Source organism: Globicephala melas, chromosome 19, assembly GCF_963455315.2.
Source record: "Globicephala melas chromosome 19, mGloMel1.2, whole genome shotgun sequence".
Lineage (NCBI taxonomy): Eukaryota > Metazoa > Chordata > Mammalia > Artiodactyla > Delphinidae > Globicephala > Globicephala melas.
Genome location: NC_083332.1, coordinates 36064229 through 36086238, shown reverse-complemented (window position 1 = coordinate 36086238; position 22010 = coordinate 36064229). Strand labels below are relative to the sequence as shown.

At 45.0% G+C, this 22010-nt stretch overlaps 1 protein-coding gene across 1 annotated transcript in view; it reads right to left on the bottom strand.

Annotated features, from left to right (window-relative positions):
• Positions 1–13518, bottom strand: part of CFAP263 (cilia and flagella associated protein 263) — a 32692-nt gene extending 19174 nt beyond the window's left edge. The window contains exons 1-6 of the mRNA XM_030847955.3: positions 13332–13518; positions 11052–11178; positions 9908–10069; positions 7158–7313; positions 6105–6185; positions 3572–3727 (exon numbers count right to left, since the gene is read on the bottom strand). Coding sequence (XP_030703815.1) covers positions 3572–3727; positions 6105–6185; positions 7158–7313; positions 9908–10069; positions 11052–11178; positions 13332–13432 — 783 coding nt within the window. The 5' untranslated portion in view covers positions 13433–13518. The remainder of the gene's footprint in view (positions 1–3571; positions 3728–6104; positions 6186–7157; positions 7314–9907; positions 10070–11051; positions 11179–13331) is intronic.
• Between the last annotated feature and the right edge of the window lie 8492 nt (positions 13519–22010).

The following is a 22010-nucleotide window of genomic DNA, read 5'->3' as shown; positions in this document are numbered from 1 at the left end:
GGCTCACAGCCCTGACGGAGGTACAAGAAGAAATGCCAAACTGCAACTGTGCCAAGCACCAAGAGTGCATGGGCACTGGTCCCGAAGGTTTCCCTGTGGGAAGGGATGCTGGAAAAAGAGAGGTGAAGTCAACTATGTCTAGGTAAGAGGGGTGGGAAGAACGTTTCAAGCTAAGGAAAGAGCCTTGGGAGAGGAGGGTCCAAAAGGAGCCGGGGAAAGGAGGGTACTGGGGCAATGCCCGAAGGTATCAAATCTTAGACCCGGCAGAAAAGCCTGGAGCCACCTGCCTGGGGGAACTTAGAGCACCTGGGGCCACCTCCCTCCCCATTCCTCTCCTCTCCAATCCCTTCTTTAAGGCTCATTTCCTGTTCCACATCTTGCATGAAGTTGCTCTTCTGAGGAAAGCAAAAGTGGATAAGAGGCCAGGCAGAGGGGGTCAGCTGTGGGGAAGGGAAGGCAGGACAGGTCTTCACTGCACACCAGACAGTCAGGTGGGAGAAAAGGAGAGCAGAGGGAAAACAGTCATTCACCCAACAACTTAGAGAGACAGTTAGAGACACAGGGCAGGAAAGAATGGAAGCTCGAGGCAGCCCCTGGCTCTGCTGGGGCGGGGCCTTCAAGGAGGTGTAATGGAGTAATTTGGGATCCTGAGCCGGAGGATGGTCATTGAGGCAGCTACTTCTGAAGAGGCATGTTAGCTTTCTGTTGCCGTGGAACGAATTATCACAAATTTTGTGGCTTAAGGTAACACACATTTATTATCTCACAGTTTCTATAGATCAGAAGTCCAAGCACAGTGTGGCTGGATTCTCTGCCCAGGGAGCGACCCACCGTGTGGGCCAGGGTTGGGTCTTATCTGGACCTGGGGTCCTTGCCAAGCTCACAGGTTGTTGGTGGGAAGCATTTCCTTGAAGTTGTAAGACCGACCTCTCCATTTTCTTTCTGGCTGTCAGCAGGAGGTGGCCCTCGGCTCCTGCAGGCCGCCCTCAGACCCCTTCCATGTGGTCCCTCTATCTTCGAGCCGGCAATGGAGAAGTTTTCATCCAGAGAATTCCCTTCATGCTTCAAATCTCTGCCTTCCTCATCCAGAGAAAACTCTCTACTTTCAAAGGGCTCATGTGATTAGGTCAGACCCACTGGGATAATATCCTCATCTCAAGGTCAAGGGTGCCCTCTAATCTAACCTAATCATAGAGCAGAATGGAACCTAATAACAGAATCCGTCGTATCCAGAGCCCTGGGCATTGTGCAGGGGGAATACACCAGGGGGCGGGGAGTCTTGGGGGACATCTTGGAATTCTATCTAACACAAGGCATCACTAGTTTATACACGGATCACTAGTTTACAGTCAGTTAAGAGCGACACCTCAAGGCTGTAGTCACGTGCTTATATTCTATCAGCCTCCATCAGGCAGGGCTTGAAGGCATAGCAGAGAAAAAGGGTTGACTGAGACCCACTCATAAAACTCATAGAAGAGAAGAGACCATGTCTGTCTCCTTCACAGCTGTACCCTCAGCACTTAGCCGTGTGCCTGGCATACCGTAAGTACTCAGTACATTTGGCAATAGAGGAAAATTATTCTATATATTTTTAATGAGGTCTTATACTTGGGTGTTTGACATTTATATGAAAGTGATCCCTCCTGCCACCCTTCCATCCCCTAAACATACACCTGAATTTTTAGCAGTTTTTGACAATACATGCTGAGCACCTGCTTTGGCCAGGCCCTGTCCTCAGCGCCAGGGACACATCACAGACCAGCCAGAGGTCTGTCCTGGTGGTAAGTCACAAAAACTTGCTTCTGAGAGGCGACGCATCGGCCCATAGTCCCCAGTAGAGTCCCCATTCAAACCCAGGTGAGGCCGGACTCTACAACCCACAGTTGTTGGGCCCCGTTTCCCCCAGGAGGCCTGAGAACTGAGACACGGAAAAGTGAGCCTGCTTCTCTCTCAGCCCCTCGCTGTGTCACCTTAGGACTCCAGCAGGCATCTCGTCCCAGCTCCACCATCTGCTTGCTATTATTCTAAACAGGCCTACAGGCATGCTGGCCCCTGGGATTCTGACCGGAATGGCTCCCATTCTGCCCACCGTGGCCTGCGTTGCCGCTGCTTGGGTGTCACAATCAACAGGCACTGTGCATTTAGATGTCCTAAGCAGCGCAAGCCCTGGACCTAGCTGTTGCATTTTATAAACCAGCAGCTCCACTCCAAAGCCCTAGCTTTCCCCCACAAGACCAGACTGGCCCTGTGCCACTCAGCTGATTTCTCAGAATAAGATCAAGGTCCAATGTACCTCGAGGTACATACCACATACCTCGAGGCTCTCCAGTTGGACACATGAATTTCAGAATGTGAGCACGGCCTTGTGTACACACGTTATGCCAGGGGAAGGCAGTTGGGTGAGGTGGGACACGCACTGGACTAGGAGTCCAAGCTCTGTCACAAACATGTTGCTTGAATCCGGCAATTACTCTGCCTCTTTCGGCCTTCGGTTTTTCATTTGTAAAAGGAAAATGCTGGACAAACATAAACCTAGTCTAAACACATTCGAATTCACATTTTTAAATGACACTGTGTGGGCCAAATGAAGCTTACCTATGAGCTACCTAAGCCCGTGGCCGCTCTTGCCACCTAGACACTAGGCCAGGGGTCAGCAACCTTGCTCTGTAAAAGGCCAGATAGTAAATATTTTAGGCTTTGCAGGCCAAGGGGCAAAATTGAGCATGTTGTGTAATTACCTACACTAACAAGAGAGAAAACAAATTTCCACAAATGTTTTATTGATAAAATTCAAAATAAAATAATCAAGTATAATATTTTGGAATGCAGGTCTACTATTGAGGAGAATGAAATTTCTCAGGGAGAAATCAATTTTGCTTAATTGGGTTTCAAAGGGAGTGTCCTCTATCAAATCAGTTGCAAATGTTCTTCTGTAAAAACCATCCTTAGCTCCCAGACCAGTGGGCAGGATACACGGGCCCACAGTTAGCTATTGCATCAGACAGCTGCCAGCAGGGTCACCAGGCAGCCTGGTCTGCCGAGGACAGGCCATGCTCATACCCACAGTTTCTGCTTAATTATCAATAGTGCCTCTTTCTCTACAAAAACGGTTCTGTGTGGATGAGGAATTATTTAGTAGATTTCTGCTTTATAGCTAAGATGATTTCCTTTGCAGGGTTTTAAGCAAGGAAGTGCTTTCACACACTAAGTTAAACAGGGCCCTAAATGTGGCTGGTTATCAAAACTCACTGTGCATAAAAATCATCTGGGAGTTAAGGAAAAAAAAAAGATGCATGGCCCTCACCCCCTACTTCAATTGGTCAGTGTTGGACTAGAGAGTCTGTCTAACCTTTAAAAAAACAAAAGGCTCCTTGGATGGTTCTAATGCGCAGCCAGGATTGTGGGGACATCCGGAGTATTTTAGGAGACATGGCTTCGTCGGGAGAAATCAGAGAGCAACAGGGGAATGAAGGACGCCTAGGCTCTCAGTGAAACAACAGTGGTGCCCTAGTACCTCTCTGTGGCTGGAAAGGTAGGCACAGGAAGCCCGGAGGACCAGCGCGGATCTTACTTTGTACGCGTTAAGGATCCGCAGGGTGTTTCTGGATACCAGCTTCAGCTGGATCAGTTCTTGATTCCTTGCTTCAATTGTCTTTAAAAACTGAGCATTCTCGATCTTCAGCTGCTGAAAGTCAACATCGTGGAGGGCCTCTCCCACCTCTTCCTTCTACAGCTCAGAGAGAGGAAACGATGTGAGGTTGTGACTTCTGAATGTATGGCTCGCACCTTGCAATTCCTAGTGAGCTTTTGGAAGTCAGTCATCATTCAGTCATTCAACAAACTTGGATTGGGGATCTGCTTGGTGCCAGGCATGGTGTTAGGTCCAGGGATAGAGATCTGAGTAAATATGATACTCCCATACTCAATGACAGTTCACAGACAGGTCATAGCGTGGTGTAGTGGGACACACAGGGGCAGAGGGCAAACAGAAGCCCCTCAGCCAGCCCAGAAGAGAATGGAAGGCTGGGTCAGGGAGGCTTTCCCCAGGAAGTGGTGCCTAAACAGGGCTGTGTAGGAAGAAAGGCCATTTAAAAGTTGTTTTTAACCTGGAAAACCCAGGACAAGCAGCCCATAAACGTCCTTCCTTTGATCCCATGACATTTCTGCATGGGGGGTGTATCAGTGCACCGGGTTCACTCCCCAGCCCTGGTCCCACCTTACCTGCCCCACCAGGTCTGTGCCATCTTACATTTGTGGTACACAAGAGCCAGACTCAGGTCTGTTCCCCATCCCCATGTGCTACTCATGCTGTACTACCTCCTAGAAGGCATCTTCTTCCCTTTTCCCCGAAACAACAGAACAATTTCCTTAAGCCCCAACTGACCCACCCTCTAGCTCAAATGCTCCCAGCCCATCTTCCACACCAGAGGGCAACCCCTCCCTCCACGCAGCCTCCTGAGGCTGTGGCTCCTGGTCCCTGCCACTGTTTCCTCTGTATGGCAGTTATGCATCCATGCCTTTTCTCACCATCACCACTCCCTGCTAGCCTGCGAGCCTGCGAGGGCAGGACCACATCAGTGTCATCTCTGTGTAGCAATGGCTTTCAGGTTAAAGGTCATCCATCTGCTTCCCCTCTCACGCTTCAGGATGCCTGAGCTTGCATGAAGTCCAGAGAACTAGGAACTCAGTATCAGGAGGCAGCTCAGCTGGGGCCACGTTCTTTCTTACGCTGAACTCAACTCTCCTTGGCTGACACTTTCACCCCAACCCAGCTCCACCCTGGGGGCCCTCCCAAGCAGTATGTTCTCTTCCCCGCAGCGACCAGAGCACTCGGAGTCAGCAGCCATGGCTCTTGTGGGCTCCTCCTCCTTGGCCCCATCAGTTGCAGGTCCTCTGACGTGCTTTCTCTCCCCTTGCTCTCCATTCCCTCTCCTACGTGGACTCTAGTTTACAGATTCTTTCACGTGTGGCACTCTCCCTGAGACACAGTGCTCCAGGTGGGCTACTCAGAACAGAGTGCAGTGAGACCACTCTTTTCTGGAGGGCACTGTGGAGTGCAGCCTAGGCTGCAGCACTGCCCCCAGCTGAGCGGACTTTATCAGCTTCTCCATGACTAAGCCACCCAGCACCTGTGCAGATATTTGGGAGGATCAAAGTGGAGGACCTTACGTTTGTCCTTAGTCACCTCGTGTGTTAAAGTTGTCCCAGCCTGTTGAGCCTTTGGGATCCCAAGTCAATCAAGCAGTAACTCCCAGACATCTTAATTCTCCTGCCCAACTCTGTGTCACTGACAGTGGCCACCTCTGATGCACATGCCATCAGCACCCATATAATGAATTAATAACAAAAATATTGAGCTAAAAGAGGATGGAGCTATGTAACCACTTTCTAGAGGCCCTGTGCCATGTCTGCCTTACCGCCTTTAATCAGGAGCCTTTAAGGTCAGCTGTTCAAAGACTTACCGAGGCATACTACTAACTGTGCCACCCGGCCACATTCCCCAAAAGGGTCAATAAGTATGTCATGAGGGTCTTTTAAATTCAAGCCAACTCCATCTACAGATTTGCCAGCACAGAAACTGTATTAGTTTCCTGTTGCTGCTGTAACAAATGACCACAAATTCAAGGGTTTAAAACAACATAAATGTATTATCTTATAGCTCATGAGGTCAGAAGTCTGAAATGGTTCTTTGGACTAAAATCAAGGTGTTGGCAGGGCTGCATTTCTTCTGGAGGCTCAAGAGGAGAATCTGTTTCCTTGCCCTTTCCAGCTTCTGCAGGTAGCCTGCATCCTTTGTTTACAATCCCTTCCTCTGTCTTAAAAGTGCATCACTCTGACCTCTGCTTCCATTACCAAATCTTCTCTGACTCTCATTCTCCTGCCTCCCTCTCATCAGGACCCTTGTGATTACATTGGACCCACTCAGATAATCTACAATAAACTCCCCATCTCAAGATCCTTGACTTAATCACACCTGCACCATCTTTATGCCACGTAAGGTAACATACTCACAGACTCCAGGAATTAGGACGTGGACATCTTTGGGAAGACGTTGTTCTACCCACCACAGTAACCTTAAAAAAAAGAAAGACAAAGCCACATACCTGCCTCAATTGTAAAAGCATCTTTTTCCTCTGGACTTTGAGAGAGGCATTTTTCAAACATAATTTATCCTTCATATTATCCTGAAAAATAAAAGCAAATTTTAATCCATTGCTCTTCTTCTTCCCTGTTGGCTTGAAAAGTTGGCAGGTCTGGGGCTGCAAAACTAAACCTTGAGCCCTAACATTCAGTCACCTTTTTTTAAGTCTTTTATGGCTACTCAAGCTGGTGTTGCTATGGTATTTTACTCATGACCAAAAAGCAGAGGAAACTGGGTCTGCTCCATACAAATTTTCTATTGATTTTAAATTCAAGATAACTTGGGTATATCTTTAGGTATAGGGGCCTTTACTGACAAAATGATTTATGATTCTTTGGTCTATTATTCTCTTGGTAATTTACATAATTTTTATTACATATAGCATGTTACAGTTAGTGACTCTACCTATCTCCAGGATCCAAAGTTTGATATGCTACAAAACCTTTGGAAAAGAAGGAGCATTTTATGTCTCATTCTTACAATAATGGAACTCAAAGAAATTAAGATTTACTTGTCGCATGCCATGTAGTCACCTGACTAGATAGACTCACACCTTTCTCAAGATAACATCAGATCTTGAAACAAACAGCAAAATACAGTAAGTCGCCTACATACGAACGAGTTCCATTCCGAGAGCGTGGTCGTAAGTCCAATCTGCTTGTACGTCCAACAAAGTTAGCCTAGGTACCCAACCAACACAATCAGCTGTATAGTACTGTACTGTAGGTTTATAACGCACGTTCACATCTTTGACAGTTCGCAACTTGAAGGTTCCTATGTAGGGGACTTACATACGGTCTGAGATACTATGAATATTCATCCTGCCTGACTGATTTTAGACTTGATAAACTTGCATTTTAAGACACACATGCTGTGAGGGACACAAAAAATCTGCATATGTGGGCAGCGTTTACAGTGGACCAAATGGAGTGGGGCTGCCTCACGTGGGCCACTTCTGTGTCATCGTTCTATGAATCTATTTCCCCTTCTAAGCTCTAACCTCCTGCCCACTCACCCTCCGGCGGTTCATGTCCTCAATGTACTTCATCACTTTCTGAGTGGCCAAAATACTCCCTTTCTTCTTGGATATGGTCTTTAGAATATCTTTTTCAAACTCATGCACTTCTCTCTGAACTTCGGTCCACCGAATTTCAGCTTCCTCAACGATAGCCTGGGGGAGCCAGCACAAAGAGAGAACAGTTTACAAAATTTCTCAAGGATATAGCCGTCTAAGGAAACCTACACGTATTGGGTGACCTATTTGTGTCCCAATGCATAACGTTTCTTCTTAGTCTTAGAAATATATTCTTAAGATACAAATTGGACAATACAAATATTATTATTTAAAAGCATGCCTCAAAAAAGTTATAGTCTCGATATAAAGGGGAAGAACAAACAAAAACAGGGCCTTGGGACTTCCCTGCTGGTGCAGTGGTTAAGAATCTGCCTGACAATGCAGGGGACACGGGTTCGAGCCCTGGCTCGGGAAGATCCCACATGCCGCAGAGCGACTAAGCCCATGTGCCACAACTACTGAGCCTGGGCTCTAGAGCCCGTGAGCCACAACTACTGAGCCCTCGTGCCACAACTACTGAAGCCCGCACACCTAGAGCCCATGCTCCGCAACAGGAGAAGCCACCGCAATGAGAAGCCCGCGCACCACAACGAAGAGTAGCTCCCGCTCACCGCAACTAGAGAAAGCCCACGAGCAGCAACGAAGACCCAACGCAGCCAAACATAAATAAATTAAAAAAGAAAAAAAAAGAGGTGATGAGGGTAGATTTAAAAAAACAAAAAACAAAAAAAACAGGGCCTTGAGTATCTCCAGAAATATGTATTTCCATATCTGAAACATTATTTATCCATTAAAAATTATAACATTAATATAATATCATATATATATAAAATATCTGGAAGGCTATATGCCAAAACATTAACCACAGTCATATCTGGAAAGATGGATTAGTGGGGAGGCAAAGAAGCACTCTGTAATTTTAAAAAAGATGCTATAAATGAATCTATGTATTGATATGGAAAGATATTATTAAGTGAAAAGTATGGTTTATAAAATAATATGATACCTTTTTATAAAGAAATTCATACACACATAGAAAATAATATAAATTCTAGGAGGAAAATACAAGAGCCAAATACAAGTCTTAGGTGGTAAGACTGTGGATGTTTTCAAATGTTCCTCTTTTAGCTTACCTGTATGTTTAAATTTTGCTACAACAGAGATTGTCTTTAAATAAGAAAACACAAACACACATACATTATTTTAAAGAATGAAATGAGTAGCTGCAGAGCAAATCATCTTTGTTCAGGCTTTTTCACTGGGCACCAAGAAGCAAAAGCATCTTCCTTCTCCGGCTGGCGTCTGGCCCCAGCCTCCTCCCTTCCCATCATCTTCACAGGCCAGAACATCCATCCACATTAAATGCTACTTCCTATGCATCGCTCTTCTGCTCAGTTATCCTCACTGGGGTCCTGATTTCTAAGACATCAGAGAGAAGCCCCTCTGCTTGGCTTTCAAGGTCTCACAGCCCTACTCGACCTGATTTCCTACCATAGCCCCCAAAGCACCCTCTTCTCTAATCACACCAGCCTCCTCAAGGTCCTAACTTGCCATGTTCATTCCTACCTCCACTTCCTTGTTCATGTCATTCACCTTACCTAGGGTGCCCTTGTCTTCCTATTCCTTAAACAAATGCCACCATTCTTCAAGGCCATGCCAAGTCCTATGTCCAGCCCCACCTCCTCAACACAGTCTTCTTTGACCACTCTAGCCCACATCGTGATGTTTAATCACACAGTCTAGCATGGTAGGACAAAGCTACCACATCCTGACCTCCTTTAACATGTTAGAATTCAACGATGCATGTTTGGAAAGAGAAAGAAGAAGAGAGGGGAAAGGGCAGGAGGGAGGGAGAGAGGGAGAGAGGGAAAGAAGGATAGGTTTATGCAGTACAGATGATTCTATCAATGGAGACATGAGTCCACTGATCCATCTCTTTCAAGGAAATGAGTGTGATTCTGTGCGTGCCTCCATTTAGAAATGGAAAAAGTTAGAAATAGAACAGAAATATCTATTTTTCATACAACATGGCTACCAAATGCAAGCCAACAACTTCATCCCATGGGCAATGAAGTTAACAGCGATGTTTCTTCTCTGGAGGAAAACTGATTGCAGTGGCCTCCAACAAGACATGAACCATGGTCATGGATGCTGCATATGGAGGGTGACAAGGGATTTTTCACCCAACTCACTGACTTAAACCTCCAGCCCATTTTATTATTAAGAAATTATTATAAATTTTAAGGGCATTAATGGTAATTATGGTTATGGTTTTTTTTTAAAAGAATCCATATCTTAGAGACATATATTGAAATATTTACAGATAAATATATGTTTAAGATTCACTTCATAATAGCCCAGTGGCCTATTACGAGGGGGAAGTTGGTAGGGATACGGAGGGAACAAGAGTGGCCATGCATTTATGACTGTTACGTGTGGGTGTTGAATACATAAGGGTTCGCTGTGCTAGCTTCTCTACATTTGTGTATTTTGAAATTTTTCATCTTAAAGAGTTTAAAATTTGATATCTCCTCAAGCAGGTGGTAAGTTCCTTAAAGGTAGGTCCTCAATTTATCTTACCCTACTTGTGTTTCTCTCAAAGCACCAACAGTTGTATGAACATACTATAGGTACTTCTTGCTGAGGCGGAAACGGGGAGCCCAGGGAGGACAGCCTATAGGAAGGTATACCTCGTGATGCTGCAGGTCCCTCTCGGCATTTGCCCTTATGTGCCTTATTTCACTCTTTGTGTCGTCCAGCTCTTTTTGCACAAGCTTCAATTTTTGGTCCACGCTGAGGCCTGTTACACGTTCCAGACTTACGCGGGATTTGGATCTACGCCTGCCTCGTAACTGTAACACAAGAAAAACAAAGCCATTGTCAAATAGGAATTGGCAATAAAGCAGCCTAAGGTGGGCATCGAAACGACCACTCAGGCCTGCTAGAAATCGCTCTGAATGACATCCAGAGAGAACCAATTCAATGTGAAAGGATTCTGGATATTAGGCCTGAGGTGATGTTCATTTCACAAGTCAACCTAAGGCACCGTGCCAAATACTTCAAAGGCCTGTGCTTGACAATGAACTGAAAATAAATAAGGGAAAGTGTCTTGAGGGTGGGAAAACCATGAACCTGCTATAGACTAGCACTCAAGTCAGTGTCAGAGAAAACCTGGAGCTCAGTGCTGCCCAAACTGAACACAGAAGAGAAACTGCATCGGGGGCCACGGTGTTCAGCAAAAACCAAAAAGACAAGAATTTTGGATTTCCTAGGCATTGAAGCCAAAGGGCAAAAGCAGGTGGCCCAGGGAATGTGTGGACCTGAAGATGACATTGTTTGGCCCTCAAAAAAATAGACCTATACACAGTTTTAAATTAAAAAGAAATTAATTACCCACATTTGAAAATCAGAGGTTTCTACCAAAATAATCCAGATTTCCAGCTTCTCTTGAAAAATCAGCTGCTCTGGCAATACCAGGTTGTCTGGCTGGCCCTTTTAGATGAGGGAGGAACTCTCCAGTGCCCACACCAGGCCCATCTTCACTCCTGTATGTGGCTGGCCAGGCCTTGTACACGTTTGGGTCCCCAGAATGAAGGGAGTTATTTCAAATTAACTAAGATATTCTGTGAGGGTCAATCCACTGTGAGTTGAACCTGATTCCCTTCATACTCATTTGAAAGAGAAACCTTGGAGGGGAAGGAAGAATCAAAAGTAGAACAGTGAGAAAGTCATATGCCACTTGGCCAAGAGGGAACACCAAAAATGGACAACAAACACCACTTGCATCTAAAGGGACAAACAGAATAAAAGAATTCTTAGATCTCTCTTGTGTACCTGTGCAATTTCTGCTCCTGACATTCTAATTTCTGATAATTGTGAAGGTCGCTGGTCCCTGGGCTCCAATTTATTGTAATATTTTTCAAACATCTCTGTCTCAGTTTTGAGAGCAGAGTTTCCGTGGCTGCAAGACAGAAGGTGCCTAAGTAAGTTCCACCAATAGGAGTTTAAACCCCAGATAACTAGTATTTAACACTTACTAGCTTTGTATGACCTTTTGCAAGATATTTAACCTCTTGGTGCCTCACTTTCCTCATCTGTAAAATGGGAATAATAACAGCACCTATCATCGAGGGTTGTGATAAGAAATGCAAAGACTTTGGGTCAGTGTCTGGCACACAGTAAATGCAATTTAAGTATTCTATATATTTTTAAAATACATCTAATGAGCCACAAAATTCAGAGCACTGGGATTACAGGCATACTTTAGGGATATTCCAGGTTCAGTTCCAGACCACCTCAACAAAGCACATATTGCAATAAAGTGAGTCATATAAATTTTTTGGTTTTCCAGTGCATATAAATTTATGTTTATATTATACTGTAGTCTACTAAGTGTGCAATAGCATTATGTCTAAAAATATATATATACCTTACTTTGAGAACTTTATTGCTAAAAAAATGCTAACCATCATCTGAGCCTTCAGTGAGTCATAATCGTTTTGCAATAGTAACATCAAAAATCACTGATCACAAATCACCATAGCAAATATAATAATAATGAAAAAGTTTGAAATATTGCAAGAATTACCAAAATGTGACAGAGACACGAAGTGAGCAAATGCTGTTGGAAAAAGCGGCATCAATAGACTTGCTCAATGCAGGGATGCCACAGACCTTCATTTTGTAAAAAACACAATATCTGCAAAGTGCAGTAAAGCAAAATGCAATAAAGTGAGACATGCCTATATATTTTAAATTGCTACAAGTTTCTTCTTCAAGTATCTTCTAACCCATTTGTGAGTTTCCTTCTGAATTACTACTGAATTCTTGAAATTACACACATCCACAATCTTCAGAGGTTTTTCCTTTAGTTTATATTTCTTGCCTCTTTCATTTCCAGCACGCAATGGATGAAGCATCCACTAGAAGTCTATTATAAATGGTGGAAAAGCTTTGAGTAGATGGTTTTTAAACAACTAGAGATAATAAACCTAGCTTATTCTGTATATGCCAAGATTATGACCCTTTTAATTTATGTAACGTACATGTATGCTCTAATATGAGTGTGTATAATACACACATATGTATATATGAGAGAGAACAGCTCTGATATTTGCATACATTATTGAGCTGAATATCTGTTTATTGAGCTGAAAACTCTGTTTGGCTGAATTTTAAGATTAGTGGGAAAGGATCAACAGAAAAGCCCAATATATCAAAGCATCTTTCTTTTTCAGCATATGTCATGTTCCCAATGTAGGCTGGGGAGTTACACCCGAGTCTTAATCTTAGCACTACCACTGACTAGTTGTGTGACTGTAGGAAAGTGACTTAACTTTTGTGTCTGTTTCCTCACCAACTTTCTAGGGTTATGGGCCATTCTATAAGGTAATATATGCAAAATACTTGGCACATAATAAGCACTCAAAAGATTGTAGCTATTTTAGCAATAAGACCTCAATTCTGACCTAAACTATTTATAAATATATTGAAGTAACACCTATTCAGCTGCCAGGCCAGGATATTCTGTGTGAGACCAGTAAGTTGTACAATTAACCTCAACTACATCATGGAATCTTGACATCCAATTTACTTGCTATAGTAGATACTAAAACAGACTGCTAAAAATACAGAATATTGAGCTAGTCCTTCTTTGCTGTCCACCTCCATGCTTATACTCAGGTTCAGATATAAGTTGTTTCATACTAAAAACATCTCAATAGCCTCCTTTCTATCTGCTGCCACATTAATTTTAGCATAGAATCTTAGCATTGGCAAGGGGCTTAGAGGTCACCTGGTCCAAGCTGCCGCCGCACAGTAGAGGAGCGGCTAAGCACACAGTGTGGCACCAGACAGACCCACCAGGCTGAAGCTCTGGCTTCACCAATTACCCTCTGGGCTTCGCACCACTTTCTTTTTTTTGGCTCCATCAGTGGCTTGATAGCGCCATGGCAGTGGAAACACGGGAATAAAGAGCAAAGGTAAGCGCCTTCCCCACTTTGGGGGTCTCAGTTTCCTCAGTGTTCAATGCGGGCTAGGAGCATTCGGTGCTGGACCACGCTCCGGGCCCACACGCTGAGGAGGGACCGCCCCCAGAAGCCGACAGGCTGGTACCTGAGCTCTTCCACCAGCCCACACAGCTGGGTAACAGGCAGCTCGCTCTCATCCTGGGTTTGCGCCTCGCTGGCAGTAGTCTGAGAGTCCTCGTCCGTCATCACTGCCGAAGCCACCCTCGTCAAAGCCCCTTGTTAATGCCGAGTGTGGCCGAGAGCGCCGTGGAGCGAGCGCTGCGACCTAGCAGTGCGTTGCCACGGCGACCCGACGCGTGCGTGGAGGGGCGGGGCTTCGGAGGCCCCGCCCAGCGCTCCCGCCCAGCGCTCCCGCCCAGCGCTCCCGCCCAGCGCTCCCGCCCAGCGCTCCCGCCCAGCGCCGCGCTGACCAGCGCGAGGTTACCGGCCTTGGCTAGACACGTAAGTGCATTCACTGTTCACTTTTTCAACAATAATTCTTAAAATGATGATAATAACAGCTACTGTTTGCTCAGCACTTACTATGCCCTTGGCACCGTGTTAAGCATGGTTTATGAAAATCCTTGCAGCACCCTTGTAATAGTATCTATTCTTCTCTTTTTCCAAACTGGGAAACTAAGACCCAGAAAGTTCATTTGATTTGTCGGAGTGTCCTGCTTCTTGCACCTCACTGTGAGGCCTCTACTCTGTTCGCCACCTGGCACCTCATACATATTCACTGTAGTTTCTCTCGGATACTAATAACCTGCATTCCTGGAAGGAAAAAACTTGGCTGATTATTAAATGGGTATAAATTCAAGAGACATTTCTAAGTAGTGATGATGTATTATGTCCTGAGTATCCTGGGGTAATGTATGGAGCAGACCATTCTGACCCTCAAGGGGCTTCTAGTTAAATGAGGAGATAGCCCCTAAACCAGCTGTTGCAACCTGGAGTAATGATGGTGGCAAGCGTTGTGCCTCACACCGTTTTATAGTCATTAACTCATTTAATTCTCAAAACAGTCTTATGAAATCGGTACCGTTGTCTTCCTCTTACAGATCAGGAAACTGAGGAATATAGTAGCTTAGATGAGTGGCCACCCAGGAATGGAGTCCCCCTCCAGCTAAACTCAAGTCCATGCTGTTGACTCCTACACCCATGTGCCTCCAGACAAGGATCTGCCAGGCAGCAGGGTTGCAGTCTGTCTGCTCCCAACAGGATGGAAGAGGACAGAGGGCAGGATGGGCAGACTTCTTTGAGGGAGGGTGGGCCTGGATGTGATTAGAAAGCAAGCTGTGATAAAATGCTTAGAATGAGGGTCAGCCACTCCCTGACCCCCACCACCCCACAAGAGATGTGTGTTAGCATCAACACATAGTCACTGAAGTCCAAAGAAGGACTTTCATTTTGCTGCTTAGGACGCACAATTTTAGGGCCAGAGTGGACTTACTAGGGAGGATAGCAGAGAGACTGAGCCCTGCCACCACCTTCTCTCTGCTGGTAGGCCTCTTGGGATGGGCTTAGGGAGCAATGCTTAATATGCTCATATACCACGTGGTACAAATGGGTGCCGGCCCCAAGAGGGCTCAGAGCAAGAAACGGCTCTGCAGCAGGTCTGGCTATGGGGCCAACAGCCCTGTCAGTTGGGCTATATGATACAGCAGGCCTTACGGTGTTGGAGCTATTAGTGGTGGGAAAAGCGTGAAGCTTAAAGCAAGATCCAGTGGGAGAATAACTGTGCAGGACCTGAGATTTTGAAACAAGACCGACCATGCAATCCACGGCAGGAATTTTCACACCTTCTAAGAAACAGCTTCTGGCCTGTTACTAGACCCTGGTAGAGACAGAATACTTGACTATGTATCCAGTCCTGCCCACCATGAGCTGGGTTCTGTTGGAACTACCAAGTCATAAAATTGGATAGGCCCAGGGAGGTAGTGCCAGGTATCTAAAAGAAGTGGGGGAAAGGGTGCCTTAGAGGTGGGAGAGCAAGGAGCAGAGTGTTTTAGTGGCCCAGAGTTCCAGCCCTGACTTGGCTACTGGCCTCTTGACTTGGATAAGTCACTCAATGCTTTTGCCCCTCAATTTCTACCTCTGTGAAATGAGGATGACACATCTTAAGTGACTGCCCTGTGCATCTTGCAAGATTCCTCTCGGGCTCAAGTGGGGTAGAGTAAGAGAAAGAAGGAGTTTGGAAACTAGGATGCCAAGTTGGGAAACCCAGCACCTCCTCCATCTTTAAGAGCCACTGCCTGGGTTTCTCATCAGTCCATAGTAGATTTTGATGAGAAAAACTGACTCAGCTTGCAAATGGTAAATAATAATGATAATGATCATTGCCATTGTTATTTCTTAATATATTTATTACCCATTAGGTAATATTAGTATTGCTTAATAAAAACACAACAATTACTCTTTCAGTCACTGTTTATTGAGCGTTCGCTAAGGGCTGGACGCTGTGCTAAGCACGTTCGACATATTCCCTCATTGCCTCAGCGTGACCCCGTGCCCCCTGCAGTGGAAGCAAGGAGCCCTAAACACCGAACCACCAGGGAATTCCCGAGAGAAGGGAAATTAAATAAAGCAGCTATCACGATTATAAAGCAACAAGAGAATGCTTTGAAAAATGAAAAAAATGAAAACTAGCCACTGGACCGCCAAGGAAGTCCCCCAAGTACCTTTTTAACTCCCATTTTACTCATGCGGAGACTGAGGTTCAGACATGTTTAGCAACTTTCCCAAGGTCACGTAGCTCTTCTGGGTGGGGCTGAAATTTAAACCCAGGTTCATCCCACTTTGCTCAGTCCTCTCATCATTTTTGCCCCATTAGAACAGTGGTTCTCAACAAGGGGTAGAGAGGGGACTATTTTGTTCCCTCAACCAGGCGACATTCTGCAATGTCTGGAGACATTTTTGTTTGTTATAACTGAGCAGGGTACTCTTGACTTCTAGAGGATAGAAGCCAGAGACAGTGCTTGTATGCAATATTAGTTTCCCAAGGCTGCCATAACAAGACACCACAAACAAATGGCTTAAGACATCAGAAATTTGTTGTCTCACAATTTTGGAAGCTAGAAGTCAAAAATCAAGGTGTTGGCAAGGCTACACTCCCTCCAAAGGCTCTAGGGAAGAATCCTTCCTAGCTTCTGATGGCTCCCAGCAATCCTTGGCATTCCTTGCCATGTAGCTCTATCACGCCAATCTCCTTCTCCATCTTCACATGGCCTTCTTCCCTGGGTCTTGTGTGACCTCTCCTCTTTCTATAAGGACACTAGTCATTAGATTCAGGGTCAACCCTAAATCGAAGATGATTTCATCACAAGATCCTTAACTATTTACATCTACAAAGATCCTTATTTCAAACAAGGTCACATTCTGAGGTTCCAGATGGACCTGAATTTTCAGGGATGCTTTTCAACCCACTACACTGTTAAACACCCTTCAAGGCACAGGACAATTTCCCACAACAAATATTTATATCAAAATATCAATAGTGGTGAGGTTGGGAAACCCTGCTTCTGAGGGAGGCATTTCTTCTCTGGGAAGCAAGGAGAATGTGTCTCTGCTAATCCAGACAGCTACAAACAAAAAGGGTCTCAGAGCAGCTTAAAGTCCAGAGGCCACCCTCACCCTCCATTCTTCTGGGACCACTTCTTCTGACAGCCTCCAGTATCTCCATGTGGATGCTGCCCCCTGCCTGGCATTTTTGTAGCACTCTGCATTTTGACTTAAGAATCACATGATCAGATCCACCCAAAGTATAAGCTTCAACCATAAATGAAAAGTGTCTGGCCTCTTCTTCCCCAAAAAGAAAGCGGCTCAAAAAGCAAACAAAGGAACTCGGGCTCACAGGCAACTGATATTTGCACGTTATGGGAAAGGGACCAGCCCTTCAAGGTGGACCATCATCCGATGACTGCCAGAGCACTTTCTCCATTCTTTCAACAAATATTTGTCAAGCGCCGACTGTGAGCTTGGCCCTGGGGATGCAGCAGCAAGCAGCAAGGCTGGTGTGTCTGATCATGTGGAGCTGCCAGTCTGATGTAAACAATTACAGTCCAGTGGGGGAGTGCTATAACAGGGAAGTACAAGGTGCCCAGGTTGCAAGGGGTCATGGAAGGCTTCCTGGAACAAGGGAGGCTTAATCTGAGATTTGAAGACCGAGTAGGATTCAAATCCAGGTGAGTCAGACTCGTAAGTCCAAACTCAAGCACAACTTTAGCCCCTAAGTGAAGACCAAAAGCAGAGTAGTTTTGGGAGAATCGAAAGCTTGTGCAAAGGCCCAAAGAGGAGAGCGAGCACATTTGGGGAATTGAAAGATGGTCATCTATGCTTCACCCCTTTAGAAGAAAGCAGGGAAGATTATTACTAACATCCACCTTCTGGTTTTCCTCCAGAAAATCAGAATCAGAGGTGTAGTTAAGGGCTAGGAGCCATAGTCAACATCACTTGTGTCTCCTGCTTCCTCTGGATCATAGAGGAGCAAAGGGGTTAAGATCCTGGGCTCTGGGGCCAACACAACCTGAGTTCCAATCTTGCCCCAACCAGTTACTAGTTGTATGGCTTGGAGCCGGTCAGCTCACTGAGCCTTGTTCCTCATAACCATAGTGCTACCCCCTAGAGGTGTGTGTGTGTGCGCGCACGCACGCAACTGAGGGGGCCGTGAGACCACTCCTGTAAGAGCTTAGCACATGGCTTGGCACCCAAAAAGACCCCAGGCCTTGGGGCTTATTTCTTTCTCATCTTTGGCTGTGAACCCAGGCCCAGCATCCTCCTGCATCCAGTTGCCAGGGAAGCTCTCTGGACTGAGATGAGGGATGCAGGAAGTGGGATAAGTAAGCAGGCCCTCTCTTAGGGTATTCTTTTTTTTAAGGTAAACATAATTAAAGAATAACATAGAAAAATGTGTACAAATCATAAATGTATAGCTTAACAAAATTTCAAAGACTGAGCACACTCATGTAACCAGCACGTGGCTGAAGAAACAGAACATTACCCAGAAGCCCCCTCCCAAATACTCCTTTACTGTCACCATCACCACCAAGGGCGACCACGACTCTGACTTCTGAAGCAGGCATTAGTATTGCTTGTTTTTCTATTTATACAAATGGAATCATGCAGCACATACTCCTTTGTGTCTGGCTTCCTTCCCTTGCCATCCTGTTGACAAGAGTCATCCACGTTGATGTGAGTAGTTATAGATCACTCATTACTGTGGCTGTACAGTATTCCATTGTGTTTATCCATTTCACTGTTGATGAGCTTTTGGGGAGTTTCCAGTCTGAGGCTATTGTAATAAGCACCACTACAAACATTCTAGTAAATGTCTTCTGGTGAACATATGTACATCTTTATGTTAGGTACACGCTTAGGAGTGCAATTGCTAGGTCGTAGTGTGTTCAACATTAGTGAATATTACCAGTTTTCCAGAGTGATTATACAAGGTGTTCACTTTTTAAAACAATCAGTGACATAGGCACTGTGCCTTCCTGCCCCAGCGGTCAGTCATTTGTTCACACATGTTTATGAAGCCTGGGTCTGTGCCAGGCACTGGATGAGCTATTGGAATGCCAAGGTGGAAAGGCCACGGGCTACTTTTAGCCCCTGTGCCCTGAGATCTATTCCTTCCCCTTCTTCATCCATGTGTGTGTGGGGGGGTAGGGGGTGGCAATGAGCCTTTCAGGCTGCACCCCCCAGGCTCCTGGGTCAGCTGGAAGGCACTGGCTGGAGCCCAGGGGGCAGGTGAAAGGAAGAAGCTTGTGGCATCGGAGGAGGGCATGGGGGTGGGAGGATGGGGTTCTCCTCTCTCTCTGCCTTGGGCAACACCTCTGGTTGTGGCCGCATCTTTTCCACGGCTCCCAGAGGACAGGCCAGTCACGGTTACAGCTTCTGCAGGTGACCCTGGCCCCGGGCTCCAGTGACATCATCTGCCCCCTTGCCCCTCCAGCTGAGGGGTGGCAGTAACTTTCTCAGTGGCTCTTTGGCTTCCCCACTCTTCTACCACATGTGTATCTAATTCTCTGCAATCAGGCCCTCTTCAGATGCTTGGAGTGGTTTCTCTTTTTCTGATTGGATCCTGACTGATCCTGACAGGGACCTCCAGGGCCAGTGGGGAGATCTCCAGGCAAAAGGACAAGTCTCATTCACCCAGACCTTGTACTGATGGTGACAGATGAGACCTCTTGTGGGTTGGGGGGTTCTGTTAGACATATGCTAACTTGCCTGGGGAGTCACCACGAGGACTACTGCCAAGTAAAGGCAGTTGCTTCTCCCAGACCAAGTAGCGATGTTGGGAGGCCTATCTCAGTGTCCTGCTGGCCGAGCCTGCTCCCTCCAAGGCATCCGTCTGTCTGGTTCTCTGGACCAGAGATCCACAGGTTGGTCCTCAATGTGAGTTGCCTGCAATGCTGTTTATCTTTGTGGAGAGCAGCCCGGAGTGGAGAATAGCATCTTAGATCTCATGGTGATCTCAGTGCCTTAATGCACAGTAGGTAATAATAACAATTCACACATGAACATTTACTGTGTGTAGGAATTGTTCTGAGCACTTGACGTGTCTTAACTCGATAAACATGTTACTATGATCCCATTTTACAGATGAGGAAACTGAGGCGTGGGGAGCTAAAGTAGCTGGTACTCAATTGATGTTTGTTGATGACAATAGCATCAATAATTTCTGTATCAGAGTGCTTAAAAACACTGGCTTTGGAATTCAAAAGACAGTGCTTTGAATCTGGATCCTGCCCCTTGCTAGTGTGTGACCTTCCTCAGTTTCCTTCTCTGTAAACTGAAGGTAATGATGCCCACCTGGCCAGGGTCCTGAGAGGATTAAATAATGGGTGAGCATCAGTGGTAGTAGAACGTGCAAAATTTACATGTATATGTAAAATGTAAAATTGTACCTAACTGCATGTATACTACATTTCAATTTTTTTGATCATGTACTTCTTTATTTATGATTATTAATGGCCTGAAAATAAATTATAACCGTCAGATTTAACAAACCAACAATTATTTTATTTAATAAAATAATATTTTTGATGAATTTGCCTATGTTATCCCAGACACTAGCCTCAAATCATGTTACCCATTTGGGGATCACATTAAGAATCCCACTCTATGAGGTATATTTTTAACACTGCACTATTTTTAATTTTGAAATAATTTCAGTTGCAATATATAGTAAAAAATTGTCATACAACTTTTACCCAGAGTTTCCACATTACCCAAATATTAACTTTTTACTACATTTTCTTTACCATTCTCCCTCTCTCTCTCCATATATATATATATATATATATATGACAAAGTAGATGTTCATCTATATTTTCCTTACCTAAACATTTCTTTTTCTTGAAACATTTGAGAGTGGTTGCAGACCTGATGTGCCCCTTCATCCCTAAATATTTCAGTGTGTGTTTCCTAAAAGCAAGGACATTATCTTATAAGATAATGTTAATCAAGACATTAACATTGATTTCATATTGTTATCTAATATATAGATCTTATTTAAATCTTGTCAATTTTCTCACTAATGTTTTATTTATTTATTTATTTATTTATTTATTTATTTTTGGCTGTGTTGCTGTGTGTGGGCTTTCATTGTTGTGCCTGGGCTTTCTCTAGTTGCAGTGAGCGGGGGCTACTCTTTGATGCAGTGCGAGGGCTTCTCATTGCAGTGGCTTCTCTTGTTGCAGAGCACGGACTCTACGTTGCACGGGCTTCAGTAGTTGTAGCACTCAGGCTCAGTAATTGTGGCTCATGGGCCCTAGAGCGCAGCCTCAGTAGTTGTGGCACACGGGCTTAGTTGCTCTGCGGCATGTGGGATCTTCCCGGACCAGGGCTCGAACCCGTGTCCCCTGCATTGGCAGGCAGATTCTTAACCACTGCGCCACCAGGGAAGCCCCACTAATGTCTTTTTTAGTAAAATAAATACATGAATTCTTCTGGTCCAGCACTGCATTTAGTGGTCATGTGCCTTCAGTTTTCTTTGATCTGAAACAGTTCCTTCGTGTTTGTGGTTGGGACCTTGACATTTGTAAAGAGTCAAGGCCAGTTGTTTTGAACTGTGCTCCTCAATTTGGGCTTGTCTGCTGTTTCCCCATGATTAGATTCAGGTTCTATATCTTGGGCAGGAAAACCACAGAAATGATATGTCATTCTCAGTGCAACGTGTCCGGAGGCGTTTGATATCATGTGATTTTAACTTTGATCACTTGGTTAAGGTGGTGCCTGCCAGGTTTCTCTGCTGTAAGGTTACTGGTTTTCTCTTTGCCCTTTATGAGTATCTTGTGGAGAGATACTTTAAGTCTGTAAATATTCTGTTTCTCATCATACTCTCACCCACCATCACTGGTGATTCTTGCTTGAATAAATTATTATGGGGACAGCTACCAAATGGTGATTTTTCTAATTTCAGGATTCCTTTTACATTTGTTAGTTGAGATTCTACTTTGTTTATATCTGTATGGACTCATGAATTCTTAGTTTATTCTATGATTTGTAATCCCTAACTATCATTATTTAATTTAATGCTCAAATTATCCCAAATTTGGCCAGTGGGAGCCCCTTCAAGCTGGTTCCTTCACCCTTTTGACGTGTCCCCGCCGTTTGCTGTGTGTGCTTGCTTCTGTGTGTGCATCTAGTTTCTGGCAAACTAGATGTTCATCTACATTTCCCTTACCCAAATCTAGAATTAGCCATTTCTCCAAACAGCCCTAGTTTCCTTTAGAAGAGAATTTATCCTTCAGTTTTTAAAAGGAGGAAGGAGAAGAACAAGGAA